This window comes from Lontra canadensis, unplaced genomic scaffold, assembly GCF_010015895.1.
Source record: "Lontra canadensis isolate GAN:19392208 unplaced genomic scaffold, GSC_riverotter_1.0 scaffold11, whole genome shotgun sequence".
In the NCBI taxonomy this organism is placed as follows: Eukaryota; Metazoa; Chordata; class Mammalia; order Carnivora; family Mustelidae; genus Lontra; species Lontra canadensis.
Window position 1 is genome coordinate 22,960,886 of NW_022631005.1, and position 20,880 is coordinate 22,981,765.

At 37.0% G+C, this 20,880-nt stretch overlaps 1 protein-coding gene across 1 annotated transcript in view; it reads right to left on the reverse strand.

Moving 5' to 3' along the window:
* Positions 1–20,880, reverse strand: part of THSD7B (thrombospondin type 1 domain containing 7B) — an 856,222-nt gene that overhangs the window by 715,531 nt on the left and 119,811 nt on the right. Inside the window, exon 2 of the mRNA XM_032856149.1 lies at positions 20,167–20,339. Within this exon, the coding sequence (XP_032712040.1) occupies positions 20,167–20,305 (139 nt within the window). The 5' untranslated portion in view covers positions 20,306–20,339. The remainder of the gene's footprint in view (positions 1–20,166; positions 20,340–20,880) is intronic.

Consider the following 20,880-nt stretch of genomic DNA (forward strand, 5'->3'; position numbering starts at 1 on the left):
AATCTCTCCCTGTCAAAGTTCACCCCTAAGGGAAATGTTTTAAAATATCAAGAGGACTTAGAGAGCTAAAGTAACTTCCCCAATAATTTTTAAAAATTTAACCTAAGCACTGAAGAGTGTTTAAGTATCAATGAAATTCTTCTCAAACATCCCCTTTCCAGTTATCTTGTTACCATCCTTCACTGACCTTATTGTCTACCTCAGAATTTAATGATTAGGAAGCACTTGGGGCTTTCTCAGATAATATTCTAGGGCTTTCAGAAAAATGAAAAGCACTGAGGAAAGGGTATATTCTTTTTTTAATTTTTTTTTCTAAAGATTTTATTTATTTGACAGAGAAAGAGACAGCAAGAGAGGGAACACAAGCTGGGGGCATGGAAGAAGGAGAAGCAGGCTCCCCACTGAGCAGGGAGCCCAATGCAGGGCTTGATCACAGGACCTTGGGATCAGGACCGGAGCTGAAAGCAGACTTTTAACATCTGAGTCACCCAGCCACCCCAGGAAAGGGTATATTCTTAAAGAATCCAAAGTTATATATCAATATCATGCAGAAATCCTTGGCATTCTTTCAGAATGAGTCTTTGAGGGCCACGGTACTTACTCCACGTTGACGTCACTAAACGGCAGCCCTCCTACATGAAAACAAGAACTGTGTCTTGCTCTGTTTTTTTTTGTTTTGTTTTGTTTTGTTTTTAAAGATTTTTATTTATTTATTTGAGAGAGAGAGAGAGAGAGAGTGAGAGCTTGAGAGGGAGAAGCAGACTCCCCATGGAGCTGGGAGCCCGATGTGGGACTTGATCCCTGGACGCTGGGATCATGACCTGAGCCAAAGGCAGTCACTTAACCAACTGAGCCACCCAGGTGCCCCTTGCTCTGTTTTTTAACTCTCACAGCACAGCACCTGCATGTAGGAGAGCCCAAGTACTATTTGCTGCATGAATAGAATCTTAACATTCAAGCAAAAAGGCAGGAAAAAAAAAAAAAAACTAAGTCATGTCAGATGAAAACTTCTCTATCAAAACAATCATAAAATCCAAGGAATGAGAACATTTTCCTGATTTACAGAAGCATGGAGTAAAAGTTCTTATGATAGTTTTATAAGTGTCGTGAATTTATATCATTCTTTCACCTCACCCGTTACGACAGAGACTTGAAGATCAGACACTTTCCAAAGAGAAGATGCATGCGTTTTGTCTATTCAGGAACACACACACACTCCTTTATAGGCTCAGAAACAAAACTCATTAAATCCGAGCTCCATGCTGAAATCACAGCTGTGAATCCTTATCTTTCTTCCAACAAAATTTGAGCCCACCATCTTTGATAGATGTTAATATTTTTCTCTTAAAAAGTAGTTTTGAATCACTTTTAAATTGTCATATTTAAGTGTTACAGAATGAATGAAAATAAAAAACAGTGGTATATAAATGATATATTTATAATAAAAAGTGTTCTTTTGAAATAGGAGGTATCAAATAAATGTAAGCTGATAGGGCGCCTGGGTGGCTCAGTGGGTTAAGCCTCTGCCTTCGGCTCAGGTCATGATCTCAGGGTCCTGGGATCAAGGCCTGCATCGGGCTCTCTGCTCAGTGGGGAGCCTGCTTTCTCCTCTCTCTCTCTATGCCTGCCTCTCTGCATACTTGTGATCTCTCTCTCTGTTTCAAATAAATAAAATTTAAAAAAAAAATGTAAGTTGATAAAACATTAGATAAAAAGATGCTTTTTTGTTTTTTTTAATGTAAATTGTAATAAAAGGCTTTTCTGTATGATCACACTGCTATTATACTGAAAACGTTTTCCACACTAAAATACAGAGGGCTTTGCTGTGCAGTGTGCGTGTGTGTAGTGTGCTCTAAATTAAGCCATGGTTCAGAAGCAACCTCAGTTCTATTGATCAATAACAACACACAACTCAAAGGCATCCCTAGGGTAAAGGAGCCAAAGAAACTTTTTAACTGTCACAAATAGCTTATTACAAAGACAGCGAAAGGCAGCAAGAACAGACACACTCACACACATGTACATGAGGTTATGAGCAAGACCTAACATTTTATGGACCAAGTGGCTAAGTAACATTGGTTTAGAGATCCTATTCTCAACCTCAGTAGGACACCAAGTAAGGGTACAACTCTCAGCAGCAAAGATGTCAGATCTTCATTCAAGGCGTTCCGACTGGATTCTCTTTGAACATATGCCCTTTCAAGTGAAATTAATCAATCTCTTTATCACTCTCACTGCATCTGGAGCCATAATCATTACCCAACTGCTGAGAAAGAAATGAAACCACTAATCGCACAGGGAGTAGAGCTTAGTGTTCAGACCAGGAAAGTTTTTATTAAGTCCTAATTTGAAAAGTGATTTTTCATGACTAGCTGTACAAGACAGACTTATGTCCAGGAGGCTGCTCTGCCATACCCACTAGCATATTCCCAACACACTAAAAGCTAGAGAATTCATGCTTTCTTTAAATTACTCAATGACTGGGGAGGCTGTGTGGCTCAGTCAGTTAAACGTTCGACTCTTGATTTCAGCTCAGGTGATGATATCAGCATCATGAGATCAAGTCCCCCATCAGGCTCCATGCTCAGGAAGGAGTCTGCTCCAGATTCTCTCTCTCCCCCTTCCTCTGCCCCACCCCCCTCCTCACACACTTTGTCTCTCTCTAAAAGGAAATAGATCTTAAAAAAATAATAAAAAGTAAGTAAATTATTCAGTGACTGAATCTTAGGATGAACTTACAATATTCAACATGTAGTATTCCAGATAGGAATATCAGAATCCATCTGGTTCTCTGAATATAACATAAATGGTGCTACGTACCAAACATGTTAATGTCTAATTATTCATAAGCCTGGAATTTCCCCACCAGCAATTCTAGGAACCCCACTTATAACTGTAACATAAACCCATCCAAATGCAATCAACAAGATTCTCACCTAGTTGTTACTTTTTAAACTTTTAAACACCTCCCATTCTCAGAACACTAAATAGAGCTGTGCTTCGCTGGAAACTATAGGCATGTTCTTGTACAAAGCTGATTTATATTAACTGAAATAAACTGTCCAATTGACTTACCTTATAAAATTGGACATGAGTTCCCAGAAGAAAAGATACAGTATCAAAATAGGGTTTTAAAACCCCATTTAAGAACTCAATAATCATGTTTGCATCATATAGCTGAATGATAAATTAGAGTTACTTGAAGCATATAATAATACACTATGTAGATATACATTAAAACAAAAGCAAGACATTTAACTCCCAAGAGGCTAGAATTAGAGAGCACCAGACACAGACTTCAGGACTGATCTTTGAACAGTTTTAAGAAACAGAAAAGTAATACCTCTTTCCCTTTCAAGCGAGGCACTCTCAAAAACAAGCTAAATACACTGGCCAAGTACTGCTAGGTCTTAATAGTCTATTCATTTCACTGAGGGTATTTTTTTTTTTAACATGGTTCATTGGTGCTTTAAAGGATATTTGCTTGTGTCGATGTGTTTGCCAGAACAAAGGCTCTTGCCATGTTACAGTGCTGGGAGTAGCCTTCTGGATCAGAGAGGTAGCAAAATCATTAAAAGGCTCAGTCTCCTATTATAACCTAAGTAAGTTTTAATACTTCTGTTAGGCAAAAAATACTGCAAGAAAATTTTACTCCTGTATTTAATATCCCAGAAAGTCCAGAAAATTCTACACAGATGCCTGGTATCACCCATTTTAAACCAGCGAATACCTTAATCACTGAATAATAGGCTTAATAACTAGACATGTCAAGATACAAGAGCTATATAAAGAATCAACCTTATTTCTTTGTATTACCAGTAAACAATCTCGAAATGAAATTAAGAGAACAACCCCATTCAAAATGAATAAAATACTTATGAATAAATTTAAAGGAAGTAAAAGGCTTGTAACCTGAAGACTACAAAATATTATTAGGGGAAATAAAGCAAATGGAGAAACACTTCATGTTCATGGATTGGAAAATTCAAAATTGTTAAAACGTCAATTCTTTCTAAATTGATCTATAGATTAAGCATAATCCTTATCAAAACTCCAGCAGGCTTTCATGCAAGAAGTTGACCAAATGATCCTAAAATGGAAATGGAAATACAAGAGACTCATAAGAGCAAAAGCAATTTTTCAAAGAACAAAGTTTGGCATACTTGGGTGACTCAGCTGGTTAAGCATCCAACTCCTGATTTCAACTCAGGTAATGATCTCAGGGCTGTGAGAGGGAGCCTCACAACAGGCTCCGCAGTCAGTATTGAGCCTGCTGAAAATTCTCATTCCCTCTCTCTGTCTGCCCCTTCCACACTGTACTCACTTGCTCACTCTCTAAATAAATAAATAAATAAATGGAATAAAGTTGGAGGATTTTCACTTTCTAATTTCTGAACAACTTATAAAGTTATCAAGATAAAAAAAATAAAAAATAATAAAATCATCACGATAAGCTATAGTTATGAGGACAGTGTAATACTGACATAAGGACAGATGTATAGGGATCGATGAAACACAGCTCAAAGTCCAGAAGTAAACCCTTTTTTTATGGTTAACTGATGTTCACAACAATGTCAAGGCAATTCAATGAGCAAAGTATAGCCTTTCAATAAATGGTGCTGGTACAACTGGATAGCCACATGCAATAAAATGATGTTAGATCTTTATCTCCACCATACAGCACAGTAATTTAGAATGTAGCATAGATCTAAACATGAGAGCTAAAACCATAAACATTTTAGAAGAAAATATAGGAGAAAATCTTTGAGAACTTGAATAAGGCAAAGATTTCTTAGCTACGAGGCAAATAGTACAATTTATAAATTAAAAAAAAATGATAAACTGGACGTCAAATCTCAAAACTTTTACACTTCAAAGACACCATTAAAAACCAAAAAGCCAAACCACAGACTGAAAGAAAGTATTTTCAAATCACATGTCTAACAAAGGAGTTGTATCCAAAACAATCAAAAGAACTTTTGAAATTCACCAAGAATATAAACCAATTCTGAAATGCAAAAAGGATTTGAATATACATTTCGCCAAAAAAAATATACAAATGGCTAACAAATACATATAAAGACAATATCATTAATCATTAATATAATTCAAATCAAAATCATAATGAGATTCTGTTTCACACTGACTATAATGAATTTAATAAAAAACATAGACAATAATAAATGTTACCTAGAATATGGAAATAACATTGCTGGTAGGAATGTGAAATATGTGGCTGCTTTGGAAAATGGTATGCCATTTCTTTTTTTTTTTTTTTTTTTAATTTATTTATTTGACAGACAGAGATCACAAGTAGGCAGAGAGGCAGTCTACCCGCCCTGCAGAGAGCCCAACACGGGGCTCAATCCCAGGACCCTGGGATCATGACCTGAGCCAAAGGCAGAGAGGCTCTAACTCACTGAGCCACCCAAGCGCCCCTGGTATGCCATTTCTTAAAGAGTTAAGAATCTATTTGCTATACAACCCAACAATTCCATTCCCAAGAAAATGAAAATATGTCCACACCAAGACTTGCACACATACAATCACAGCAGCACTATACAGAGTAGCAGAAAAGTGGAAACAACCCAGATGTCCATTAACTTGTGAATGAACAAAAGAAGTCATATTAATATAATAGAATATTATACCACTCACCAATATAAAAGAATAAAATATTAAGTCATGCTATAATATGAATGAAATTCAAAAACATGATGTTATATGAAAGAAACCAGTCACAAGGGACCACATCCAGTATGATTCCATTTATATGAAATATCCAGAAAAGGCAAATCTACAGAGACCGAAAGTAGATCAGCAGTTGGGAGTGGAAATGGGGGTTAAAGGTAAATAGATTGTGGTGATGGTTGCATAACTTGGCAAATAGAGTAGAAATAACTAAAATAACGTTTTAAATGGGTAAATTTTTACATATAAATTATAATGTAATAAAGTTGTTAAAAATAATCTTTCATGCTAATAATTACTAGGAATGTAATAACACAGAATGCTATAAAGAGAAGCCTCTACTTGGCATAAAACATTTGTTTATCAGGGCTATCAACCACCAAAATGACAAGCAATTAACATGAAATCTGGGGAAACAGAGGTGGACATTTTGGGGGTTCATGACTTTCTCTACTGAGAAAGGCAACACCATAAGCAGTTCTAAGTTAAAATTTTCAGAAGAGGAAAACCAAGTAGTGAATGAAAACTCAAGTAGTGAAAAGTCACTGGGCTAACTGTGGTTCCATCACTTAATACCTATACTATTCAAACTGAGTTTCCTCCTTATCCTGCCTACATCTCAGGCTGTTGTGAGGACAGTGGAAGACACATAAAAGAGAAGGCATTATAGTATAATTTTCCCCTATTCCCAAATATCAAGGTGTTCTTGCACTCTGATTTTCTTTCTCATTTTGATTCTGAACACAGAAGAAGTCTACCAGACAAACCTATCTAAGTTCAAACCCAAGTCTGGTCAAAAAGAAGCCACATGTTCTCGGCCCTTAAGAAACTGTATGGTGACTAACAAAATAAAATAAAATAAAACAAAGAATATTAAAAAATAGAAAAGAAAACTTTGAGACTGCATTCTTCCTGGTAATTGTTCTGGAAAGCATCCCATAGCTTTTGGCTTGAAAACAATAAAATAGAATTTTATGAATGGAAATGTCAGGGGACAATATTTATTGGAGGTCCAATATTTGAAACAGCTAAGGTACATGGGGAATGCCACTAAAAGTAAACAAAAAAATGACAATTTAAAAAATACTTATCTTAGGAAATGAACTTTAAAGTGGAGAAAAAGAATATCCCATCACCTCTTGAGAGAAATGATATTCATTATACCTTCATGTCTATCTGTCCAAATTAAATTGTGTTCTACCTTTCAGAAAGTGGGAGGAACAGGGCCTAATCTCTCACTGTAGCATCCATTTAATAGCGATAAAAGAGAAGCACTGAATACTTAACATGACTTTGATCAAGCAATATTTACTTTGCTTTTTTTCAGTTGATTCTTTTTTTATTTTTTTAATTTGGTTTTTAAGACATCTCATGATTCAGGTGGCAAGAATGAACTCTTTGTGAAGCGAACCTAATTTTCACAGTAAGTGCGATTATGCTGGTTAAGAAGAAAAATGAGACCAATTGGAGCTGTCCCCTCTGAGAGGAATGGATGGATCTTGGGGGGCCTATGCCCTGGGAAGACCCCTTTGGCTGTCATCAGCAGCCCACACCTCATCGGCAAGTCATTTATTGGTCTAGTTCACAGGATGTCCTCAGGTCTCTGGCACTACGTCTTTACTCTGAGTATAGAAAACATACTTTCAAAGTATACTATAAAATACAGACTATATTTTACAAACATTTTCTCATTTATTCCCCATTTACTGAGGAGAAAGCAAAGGTATAATGTTGAGGTCAAACACAGTTGGGCTTAGCACCCAGACAATCTGACTGTGGGTCCATGTCTGGACCACTCCCTCAGCCTGCTTAATATGTAGTGTCGACATCTTTATTGTCTGCAGGTTCTTTACAAAAACAGCTAAGTAATTAAGCCTCAAAATGGTTTTCTAAAAAAGATTTAAAATGCAGCCACTCCTTTTCAACACAGTCCATATACTTAGCAACAAAAATCTTTGAACAGCTGCATACAATTAAAAAATTATTAACCCTGAGGAAAAATACACACACACACACAAAAATATATCCATATGCTATTCTTATCATTTCTTATGTTCCATTCGTAGTAGCATGTATTCATGAATGAAATCCACCACTGGGTGATAAAACTACTTATTTCCACGTTAGCTTATTATTTTCCTCTTTTGGGGGGAAAATGATCAATGTAAGGGAATAATAATATTACAGATTCCCTACATGAACCACAGTTTGGTTACTATAGTAACTCCAAGGAAGCAAAGGAACAAAAGAATGAGATGGTTAATTCATATTCATACTTCTGCTATGAAAATAAGCTTTAGAAGTACATAGTATTAAAGAGAGTAGTAAATATGAATGGTGTTAAATGTATTCTTTTTAAAGATTTTATTTACTTGAGAGAGAGAGAGAAAGCACAAGGATGGGGGTGGGGAAGAGTGCAGAGGGAGAAGCAGACTCCTGGCCGAGCAGGGAAGCCCCAAGCATGGGGCTCCACCCCAGCACCCTGGGATCATGACCTGAGTTGAGGTGTCCCAAATGTATACCTTTGAACTATATTTCTCTGAGTCTCAAATATTATCTAATGTCTGCACCACAGATATCACCTGTGACTATAAAGTCTGGAGAACTTTGTGGATGTGTCAAAACAAGTGTATGCATTGAGGAAATCTATTATCAACCTACAAGAAGGCAGGCTTTTCTTTTTTATTATTATTTGTTTCTAATCAAGATAGGCTATGCTTTATGGCACTTAAGGTGATGAACATAAAGATGTTTATAAAATAAGCTTTTAAGGTTTCTTTTATGAGTTCATAATACTGTCTTGCAGCTTTTAATTCATGTTTCAATCCCACTTTGCTAGATCTCACTTGTTTTCATTTGACTCTTCTATTTCTTTCCATGGAAGTCTCTATTTTCCTAGTTAAGAATAATTCAAATGTATGTTAAGTATCAAAATTCTACCATGTAAGAAAAAGTTGAAGGGAGCTATTTCCAGGTGGCCATAAAGGAATTTCCCATTGATAATCTGACCTCCAGAGAGAAATTATTCCCAGATTAATCCCAAGTCTAATAGCTCCATCCAACCCAAAACATACAGAACCAATAAACACCCAAATTAAATTTAAAAAATTTTAACCCGGGCAAAGTTTGGTTGGCCAGTTAATTTTATCAGAGACATATTTTGTAAAGCACACTCAAATAGAATAACTGAGTCAATCATCTTAAAAATTAACATTTGGACATCCTTTCCATCCCAGAACAAATAGCCTTTAGTAAAACTGGCAGAAAAGTAAGTGAGAAGACTTCCCATTAACTCAGGGAACATGACACATGTATATATTTTCACTCTTCCTAATACCCCAATGAAATGACAGTAAAAGCATTAAAAGATATAACTCAATAAAGGGTCAAAAACACTAGAGTAAGAGATGCAGAAGAGATAGCAATAAATTCTGGAGCACGGAGAGCAGATGGGGGAGCAGGAAGCAACCTGACAATGTAAAGGAAGTTGAAGATTAGGTGCTTAAAGAAGAATATGGGAAAAACAAGAGAAAAAGCCAATCTACACTTGCAAAACGTTGGGAAGACTTGGGAATCTAGGGGCACAAGAAAGGAGTAAGGGTTGCGGCTGGATATAGGGAATAATTAAAAGTCTCTATATAGAATTAATTAGCCCCACAGATGTCTCTCTCTGTTCCTTCCTCAATCTCTGCAGGAAAACAGATAGCAAAATTCATCTCCTCAAGACAGCTTTTATTATATAATTTTTTTTATTTTTTATTAACATATAATGTATTATTAGTCCCAGGGGTACGGGTCTGTGAATCGCCAGGTTTACACACTTCAGAGCACTCACCATAGCACATACCATACCCAATGTCCATAACCAAACACTCTCACCCTACCCCGCTACCCCAGCAACCCTCAGTTTGTTTTGTGAGATTAAGAGTCTCTTATGGTTTGTTTGCCTCCCGATCCCATCTTGTTTCATTTTTTCCTTCCCTACCCCCCAAACCACACCCACATTGCTTCTCAAATTCTTCATACAGGGAGATCATATAATTGTCAAGACAGCTTTTTGGAGGACAACATACAGCATGGGAGACAACGATGAGGTATACTATTCAAGAGAGGAATTAAGTGAAATGTTGAGGACTCAATCTTGAACCAGTCTTGAAGTCTGCCAAGACTTCTGCCCCGGGTATTTCAGAAGTACAGTGTAGGTGGTCAAGGAAATGTTCATTTCAGGAGATGAAGGGACGATGGTTAATTTTATGTATAATCACAATTTCATGTATAATCACAACTTGATTGGACCACAGGACGCCCAGATACTTAGTTAAATTAAACATTATTTACTGGTATATATCTGTGATTGGCATATATCTGTGAGGGTATTTCTGATGAGATTAACATTTGAATCAATAAACTGAATAAAGCAGACTTCCCTCCCCATTTTGGACAGGCATCCTCCAATCCACTGAGGACGTCAGCGGGTCAAAAAGACAGAGGAAGGAAAAATTCACTCTCTGCCTGACTTCTTGAGCTGAGGCATTTGAACTGGGATTTGCACCATTGGCTCCCCTGGTTCTCGGGCTTTTAGGCTCAAACTGAAACTATAGCATGGATTTCTGGGGCATCCAGATGGCAGATCATGACATTTCTTAGCCTCCATAATCACGTGAATCAATTCCTTATAATAGATAGACAATATATAATCTCTCCCCCCAATACACAAACACACATATACATATATATAACGTCTATACGTTATATGCTCTGTTTCTCTAGAGAACCCTGAGTAATCCAGACACTAAATAGCCCCTGTAATGAAGACTGCTAATCATGACAAAATCTATTTTCCCTTCTTATACATGGCTGCCAAACCACAGGCTACATTTTCCACTTTCCCTTGTGGCTACCAGTGACCACAAAACAACATTCTCACCAATGGAATATGAACAGACGTGAACAGAAATGATAGATCGTGGCAAATTTAAAACATACCTGCAGATTTTTGCCTCTCCTCCCATCAAAAGATGGAACCTAAGTTCCTTCATTAGAGACTCTCTCATAACCAATGGAATGTGGCAGAACTGACCATGCACGGCTCCTAGTCTAGGCTTGAAAAAGCCACACCCTCCTGCCTGTGTCTTTATGGCAGTTTACTCTGAGACTGCTCAGCTACCATGTGAGAATTCTGGCTACCCAGAGCCTCAAGATGGAGAGACCAGGCACACAGACCACACAGAGAGAAAGAAAGCTAGAGGCCCAGCCAGTCCAACCCCAGCTGTTTGAGACTTTCCAAGCTGGGTGTCACACATGTGGCTGACGAAGCCTTCCACGTGACTCACCCTGCCACCCTCCGACTGCAACAGCCTAAGAGACCCCAAGTGAGAACACTAGACCCCCCCCCAACAAATGTATGAGCCAACTTGATGGATGTTTTGTGTGAAACTGTTATTTTAGACCAGACTGTTACACAGAAACAGAGAAATGAAACATGTATGGAACGTCTATGTTACTTGTTGAAGTTAACTTCTTTTTTTTATGATTATACATTTTATTTCTAAGAATGATGTTTAAAATATAACATAATTTCAAATTAATAGAAGTTAACTTTTGATTATCTAGAACATGGAAATGACTGTGACGTAGCCTGGATGGGCAGAGGAGAATAATATCCTTCCACAAAACTTGGGGGAAAAAAACCATACATACCTGAAGGGCTACATGTTGCAGAATCACCGATCAATCTGGACCCCTGACATTACGCGACCTTCCCAAGAGAGTGACAGGAGGTGCTAAGACAGGAGTGGCCCAAGCCACTGTACTTGGGAGTATCTTTGTTAGCAGCTTAGGCTTCACTCTAAATAATACCCATATATGAAGACCCAGAGGAAAGCCCTTTAGGACTGAGGGATATAGACCTTTGAGGAAACCATTCTCCAATAAAAAAGCAGGCCCATCACTTTGAGACGCCTGATGATGAAGCCAGGTGGAGTCAGATATGCAGAATGCTCTGTCAGCGTCCAGCGTTTCACTCTTGGGAAACACGAAGGAGACAGACAGTAATCAAAGGACATTAAAAGAAAGCTCCCCTGGGGCGCCTGGGTGGCTCAGTGGGTTAAGCCTCTGCCTTCGGCTCAGGTCATGATCTCAGGGTCCTGGGCTGGAGCCCCACATTAGGATCTCTACTCAGCGGGGAGCCTGCTTCCCTTCCTCTCTCTCTGCCTGCCTCTCTGCCTACTTGTGATCTCTGTCTGTCAGATGAATAAATAAAATCTTTAAAAAAGAAAGAAGGAAAAAAAGAAAGAAAGCAAGCAAGCAAGAAAGAAAGAAAGAAAGAAAGAAAACTCCCCACATCAGAGACCATGATCAGACAAACACAGGAGTAAAAATAAAGAAGAAATTTAGAGGAAGCATAAATGATACAGAGGATGAAAGGGAAAAATAGTAAATTATTATTAACATCTTTTAAATGCAAAGACACTATATCTAGAAACAAAGTGCACTAAAAAATATAATCAGAAAAGAGGTCTTAGAAACTAAAAAATGTGATATTGAAATTAAAAGTATTCAAAGGAAAGGCTGAAAGATTAAGTAGAATCAATATTTTAGAAATTAAAATGTAAAAAAGAAAACAAAAGAAAAATGGGGGAAATATCTCAAAATTGAAGATCATTTTGAGAGTTGAAATACTTGCCTGAGAAGTTTCAGGAAGGAGTAAATCACATACAAAATAAATTTCAGAACTCTAGAGCCTGAGCATGTTTATTAAAATATCCTCCCAATGTTCAGCACAATAAGGAGAAAAGACTTACCCCAAAGTATATAATCATGAATTTCAGAACTTCCTGCTTAAAAAAAAGGTTCCAGAAAAAGGAAAACAAGCAAGTAATGTACAAAGAGATGAGATCAGAATAACATCAAACTTCTTAGTAACAAAACCAGAGGCTAAAATACAGGGAGGCAAACCTTCAAAATTCTGAGTATACTTTTCATATATCCCCATATCAGAGACCACGATCAAACAAACACATAAATAAAAGAGAAGAAGAAATGTAGAGGAAGCATAAGTGGTACAGGACACTACTTTTTAACTTTGAACTCCATACCCAAGCTATCAGTTAAATGTATGACAACTACAGAAATCTTTCAGACATGAAAAATTACTTCCAATGTACCCTATGTTAGCAGCTTTACCAGTTAAGTTTAGCAGTTCTAGAAAACAAAGCAATAAAGGCAAAGAAGAGAAACAGAAGAGAGACCATGAGGTTCCAGATGAAAAAAATGAAGGAATGTTCCAAAGAAAACAACAGTGGAAAGATCCCCCAAAGCAAAAATATGCAACCATGCCTAAGTACTTCAAAAATTAACAATAGGCATGTGACACATCAAATGCTTCATTGGCGGAAAGACAGCAATAGGCTCAAAGAAGGTGAAACCGAATAATGAGGCAACTTTTTTACTTATGTGCCAAACAAACAAACAAACAACAACAACAAAAAAAAACTGAAAAGAAGGGACACAGAAGCATAGTATGCTGGTTGGCTGAGCAGAGAACAGTATCTGTGTAAAAATAATCATATAAATATTGCTCACTGATTTAGAGATTTTCATCTCACCAGTTTGAAGGGGGTAGTAAGGAAGAAAAGTGACAGGGAGATGAGGGATATATCTCAACTAACATAATAGAAAATCAATAGGAAGTATCTAATATGTATAAATCAAGAACTCTCAATAAGAAGCAGACAGCTTAGAAATATGGAGGGGAACATTAGAACAAACAGCAAAAAGAGTTGAAAGTGGCCATCTCCATGAAAATGAACCAGGAGATGACATGTGACTGTAATGTATCATCATAGGAATTACACTAACAATAAATTTCTAACTATGCATCTCTTCCTCTTTATAAAAACATGTCTTCAAGATCTTTTTCCAGAGATGATCAGAAAGGGTTCTGGAACCAAGCAAGTAGGAAATATGGACCATTTATTTCTGTATTTACTGATTCATAAGTCTGACTTTGGCTTTTATTAATTTTATATTCTCTCCTTAATATTTCTTTCAAGTCCTAGAATAACAAGAATCATACCTTCTATTTCTTCAGTCTCATCATTTTCTAACCCTCTTAAACATACACATAATACACACACAAACCTACGGAAGACAGATCCCCTCATTCTCCAAGTATGTAATGTGCTGGGAATATTTCATGCAACAGTTATCTATGGTCTAGGTGCCTGGAACATATCTATGAATAAAGTTGGCAAAATCCCTGTCCTCAGGGAGTGTGCATTATAGTATTACCTAAGAAAAAAAGTAGAATAATTTATTTTATACGAATTAAGCAATATAGACTTTTTCTGACTTATTGAGAGCATTATAAAATTAGTACCTGTGGTCTCCAAGGAAAAATAATTTGAATTTTTAGCAGTGAATCCCATGCCATATATGTCTATGCTTTTTGATATCATAGAAATCACCCCACTGAGACTACATTATGCACATGTCTCTAAGACAAATTAATATCCATAGAAGTAATTAAAATGATTTCAATTTAATCAAATTCTCAAAAGAAATAGTTCACAGATACAGTCAAAAAAATAGCTCTCTCCTAAGAACATTTGATTTTCCTAGGATTCCCAAACTTTAGATATATATATATAATTTTTTCGTAAAGTGCTTTCAACACTGAAAACATTATTATTTAAGCTATAATTAAATATTATCCTATGTCAGATCCATTTTCCTTATAAAATATCATTTTCATGACCCCTCTTTTTTTCCCCAAACGATTAATTGCAACTTACCTACTTAGTTCTTAGAACATGAGTCATTATTCTCACCCTTTTTATTCACTGGGAAGGAGCTATGGAAAGTAAAGCTTTCTTAGAGTGTGTTATATAGAAAGTTTTAGACCTATAAAGTTAGTGAAATTACTTATGACCACTTATTAACAGAATATGTTTAACTTGTCACACCTATCTCTCCTTTCTTTAAGGAACAAAAGCATCCAAAAATTGGATAACATAAAAGCAAGGATATTGTAAGCATTGAATTATTATTTAATAATGATAAAAAATAACAGCTAACATTTCTTGAATAAGTATACTATACACAACTATTTCAGTATACTATTTTACTTAAAGTTCATAACAGCCCCATGAAGTATTTATTATCCTCATTTTTGGATGGATAAATAGGGCTGAGAGAAGTTAAAGAACTCTCTCTTCTTTAGATACTAGGATTCGAATATGGGTCTGTCTATATTCAAAGCTCTAGCTCTTTCTCATATACTCAAAGGATCTCTTAGGATGACTTAAGGCTATTAAAAGATCTTCTCACAAAGAGACAAATGTGGATTTTTTTCCCTTTCATACCTTATTATTCATAGCAAAACTTGTTTTCCAGTCTTTTTATAAACTCACTTGCAAAATGTAATTTGGAGTGATGAAAATGTTCTGGAACTAGGGAGTGGTGACGTCCCCACCAACTGTGAACATACTGAATGTCACTGAATTGTATACTTCAAAATGGTTACAGTGAGTAAAGTTTATGTTATGCGTATTTTACTACTCTAATTTTTAATGTCCTTTGGCCCCACAGAAGCTTGTTAGAAATGTGTCCTCTATACACAGATCACACATTTCAAGGTCACCTCTTCGGTTCTAAGGTTATACATTTACATTCTACCTCTTTGCTAGGGGCTTCCAAATTTACATCTCCCTTACAGCAGAGACCTTTCTCCTGAATTCAGACCCACATATCCAACTTCCTGGTCAGCATCTCCCGCAAATTTCTCACAGGCTCAGTAACATCACATGTCCAGTCCCAAGTTGCAACTGGTCACTCCATGCCAGCTCCTTCACAGTCAGACTGTATTAAGTGGCAGCAGCTTCACTTACCCAGCTGCACAGGGCAGAGTCTCAGTGTCACCCCTGAACCTCTTTGCTTCCCCCGCACAGCAGTAAGTCATGATACTTTACCTTCTATCAGGATTTCTCCATCAGGGCACTACCAAGACTTGAGGGGCCGGTCATTGTTCTGGGGGTTGTCTACTGGAAGGGGCTTCTATACTGGGCAAAATCACCTCTGGTTGAAAACCAGGACCTTAAGTATACCCAGAGTTCAATCTCTCCTCACCACCTTCACTGCCATGACCTTGGCTCAAGCTATTATCATCATTCCTCATTATTTTTATAGAAGCCTCCTAATAGGCCTCCCTGCTTCCACCATTTTTTTTTCTTCCACCATTCTTAACGGACCACCTACAATGGTTCTACTAAAATCTTATTAAAAATTGGGCGCCTGGGTGGCTCAGTGGGTTAAGCCGCTGCCTTCGGCTCAGGTCATGATCTCAGGGTCCTGGAATCGAGTCCCGCATCGGGCTCTCTGCTCAGCAGGGAGCCTGCTTCTCTCTCTCTCTCTCTCTCTGCCTGCCTCTCTGTCTACTTGTGATCTCTCTCTCTGTCAAATAAATAAATAAAGTCTTTAAAAAAAAAAAATCTTATTAAAAATCAAAATCATGTCACCTCCCTCTCAAAATTCTCCAGTATCTTTCTGTCTCACTGAGAGCAAAAGCCAAATTGTAATGTTGACCTCTGAGGACATACCTGATGGGTCCTGTTCCATCTCTGACCTGATCTATCACTGTCCCCCATGTTCACTCTGTTCCAGCATGCTGGCCTCTTCTCTGGTCTCCAAACATGACTCACATACTCCTGCCTCTGGGTCTTTTGCCTTTGCTGCTCCCTTCATCTGGAAAATTCTTTACCTTGTCTCCCCATGGCTGGCTCCCTTCTTCCTTCAGGTCTTTATTCAAAATGACCTCCTCAATGAGGCATCCCACAGCCCATCTGCTGGTGATTCCAGCCTCTCACCTCTCATTGTATATCCCTCTTCCTTGCCTTCTCTTTCCTTACAAACATTCACCACCATCTAGCATACTGTTTATTCACCTTCCTGATCATGTTCATTACCCTATGCCTTTGTCTGTTTTATTCTCAGTTTATCTCATGTGCTTGTAAAAGTGCCTGACACACAGTAAGGACTCAACAGGTATTAGTGGAATGAATGAACCCCTTAGAACCAATACTGAGAAATGTTTTGAGACCACTAGTTACTTTGGTGTCAGAAACCATGATCTGTTCATCTCTACAAGGCATGCAGATGTGAATAGTTACATATTTATTTAAAGCAACAAGCAACATCAGTCCTTATCTGGTACTCTTGCTTACACAATCCTTCTTCCTCAGCATGGATGGCAGACTGCTTGACACTAAATATAGATCAAAGGATCCCATCACAATGATGACAGGCATTCAGCAAGAGCCTTGCCAGATCAATGACCCCACAGCCTACAGCTCACCAGACTTTCTCTCAGTCAGTACAGAAATCCTTAGCAATCTAATGTGCCAATCACTTATTATTCATCAATACATTGTTTGTCCAAAACCAGGAGTCACTTAGAAATGCCTCCAGTTTGAATGAGGTTGATTAACAGCTCATCTATGGACTCAAGGGAAAACAACAGACACTAACAAAAAGCTTTAATTTGTTAATACTACAATCTAAACCCAGAAAATGGTTTCTAGGTTTCTCAAATATACTTATTCGGGTCTCCTGGGAAAGCTGTTCAAATTCCAGAATACACTGGACCTGAGTTGTGAGATTTGGTAATATACTCCCAAAATGAAACTGATGTCACCTGCAATGCAGGTTCTTAAAAAAAAAAAAAAAAATCCAAATGAAATATAATAGACTCACATACATAGTAATAGATTCTAAGATGTTAAAATTGCCTTTGAAGGTAATGACCCAGAATTGCTCTACTGCATATGACTCCTCAAAATGACATTATTGTTTACCTTTTAAATAGTGTTGCATACATGTCACTACAATTTATGGTAGCAAAACAGTAAAAACTGCTGAAATGCAAAGCAATAGGAGAAGAAAATATAAAGCCACAAGGCACTGGTTAAATAAATTACTGAATAAAAATACAAAAGAATACTATATAGCCATTAAAAAATGAAATTGACCCATTTGCACTCATAGGTAATGTACATCAACACATTATGTGATCAAAGCAAATTGCAAACAAAGGGCACAGAGTAAGATTCTGACTGTACGAAGTAAAGTGCGTGTATGTATGTACCTATATGCATGTATGAATTAGGTATTTTAAGGACCACCTTCTCCATCAATTTCTACTCTGCTCCCTGTCCAGGAGTCTGGTCTGCATAGATAAATCAATAGGGGTCCCTTGCCTTGCGGCTTCTAGTTGGATTCAGCCAGTGAGAGCCCTGGTAGGAGATACAAGGGCGAGGGCTGTTCTGTCCCCTGGCCCTTTTCCTACTTCTCACAGCAGGTTGGTTATATCCCTCTAAAGGTCACGACATCGGCTGGGCATCCTCTCCATAAAGTTTCCCTCCAGATTCCAGAAGCCACTTCCCTTCTTTGCCCCTGAAGATCCACAAATCATAAAGACTGGCACTAGCTCAGGGGCACTCCACAATTCCTTATAGCTTTTCTTAACCTCTGCTTACACCTCCCCACTTTTGCAAGTAGTCCTTTTATTAAACTGCTCCCCATGACCTTCTCTGCATAGACACTGTCTTTTTTGTCAGAACTGTAAATAATAATGCTACGAATACTTTGTGTGTGTCTGTGTGTATCTTATGTGGTTTATACCCACATACATGCATGGAGAGGTACTTACGTGACCAAAGAAAATCTCTGAAGGATACATAACAGATTGGAGAATGAAACATATGGTCTGGACTTTGGCATTCCATTTTGTATCTTTCAAATTGTTTCTACTCTTAAAATATCTGGTCATATACATGTAATATATTTGTAATTTCGAAGCAACCCAAACGGGAAATACATATTTACTACCCTTTTGATGGCACATTAAGGAGGGAAAGAAGTAATGAACACTAGGGAAAATGCGAATGATGACAGAGATGCTCGTTTGGAACAATCCAATGTGTCTAATGGGAAGGAACGTATCTCTGAAACTGAAGTTTGACAGTTATCAAAGAATACATCTATTGCCACATGGGTCTATACCATCTTGTTCCAATGACCTGCTTTTAGAAAAGCAGACTTATTTTGAAAATTGGCTACCAAATAACCCCTTTTTCTCCACACATCTCATCTGTGGTTCAGATTTGCTACTTTCCATCTTAATTGCACTTTTTGGAAGAACTTTAGACAAGAGTGAAGTCATATAAACATGCTCATTTAGATTTGATAAAATGTTTAGCCTTTTGTGATTAAAACAAAATAGCCTCTTTCACAGAATTGCAAGATTGACTTTTAGAACTATTTCCAAAGCTTACTAAAACTACTATGAGGTAAAAAACACAAATCACTAATGTGGTATTACAGCCCACAATTAAATTAATTTATAAGGGCTTCAGTGCAATTAAATTTCCTACAAGCCATATCTCTAATGGCGCTGGGTTTTTTTACTTAATATACTTTAAAGCATAATTTACTTTCATTTTTGCAAAGTCATTTAAATATTACAAATATCACTTTTGTACATTTTTTATGGTGACACAATACATTTGCAGTCTATTTAATTTACAACTGATGAGAATAAAATGAAAACTCTTCTAGGACCATACGTCTTACACAACATCCCATTTTCCTATTCCAAGATATTAAGTGTCTAAGTTATGTGTATTTGCAAGAATGGACTCCTGAAAGAGTAATAAATATTTTAAATGATCTGATTATGAACCTTGAAGAAAATTAAAATCTAGAGCAAAGAAACACATCAGTGATACAAAGAGCCAAAATGTTTGCGTCCATCATTTAAGATAATAAAGTATTGCCTTTAAAATTAAATTTAACAGATCTTTCTCACACTCAAATTAAGGAAATGCTTAGAGAAGAACATGAGTTATGTATAAGCCTCCAAATTTCAGTTCAACTTATTCAAAAACTTATGTACAAGGTAGCTCAAGATTTCAAAACACATTAAGGAGACTTCATAGTCACAGCTAATGAGTAAAGGTGTTAGGACAATTTTTCATGTTCCCAAACCTAGATATGTAGGATCTATGCTAGAAAATATTCAATAATAAATAGCTAACTAATTTGTCAGCCAAAAGAAAGAGATATACAGAACTGGTCCAATGCATTTTTAGCTGAGAATATCAGCTAAACTCAGATGTCATTCTTGCTAGAAATGTGCTGCACAGTGGTGATATATTTGACAAAGGAGAAACAGATGTAACTATGGAAATCGTAACTTTAATTGACAACAACATGAAAATTCACAAGTATAACAAGCATCACAGATAGAGGTGACAATTATGCAGAAATAAAAATTAAATGTAAGCTTTATTATAAAGAAAAGGAGTCTGTTTTTCCTCTCTGGATATTTCCTACTACTGCAGAAATAAGAATAAGGATGGAAAGAATATTTTTCTCATTAACGAAAATGGGACAAAAGAACAGCCAGGATATTCCTACCTGGTTTCCAGATGAACTGATTATCCTTTTTGCCTTCCAAATGAGCTGCATGGAACAGCAAGACAGAAAGTAATAGAAATAGCTTCCTCATGCTCCTCCATAACCAGCAAGGGACAGCCAGATTACCCTTTGAAAACATTCTTCAGATTTTCAGCCTCTTGACTTGCCTATTCCTAAAAACAAACAAACAAAAACAAACAAAAAAACCCAGAAACAAAAAAAGGAAAAGAAAGAAAGAAAACCAGGTAAGTTTCTTCTGTACAGAAATTATAAAAACTCACATTGACTGCTAGAACCTTTATCATGATGACATTACAAATTTCCCATTACACAGAGTACATATACTATTAACATTTTAAGATCAAAGGTTAATTAGCCATGCTTTCAATCCTTACCCACGGAAGAAACTCTCAGTCCTAAGGACTCCACGGTCCCCCAGTCCATCTACTTCTGTTTGTAAGAGGAGGGTTAGCAGATACCGGGTCTATTCCCTCCTTCAACTTAGCCAAACTCCTTGAGGAGCTCACGATTTGGGAAGAAACACGCACACACAGCAAAGTCCAAAATAGGGCAAAGAATGCTCTAACACTAGTATTAAGAAAGAGATATGGAAAGACTGAGGAGGATGCAATTAGATCTTCCGTGGTGAGAAAAAAAAAAAAAAAAGAGAGAGAGAGAGAGAGGGAAATCTTACACAACGTATTACGTGAGAGG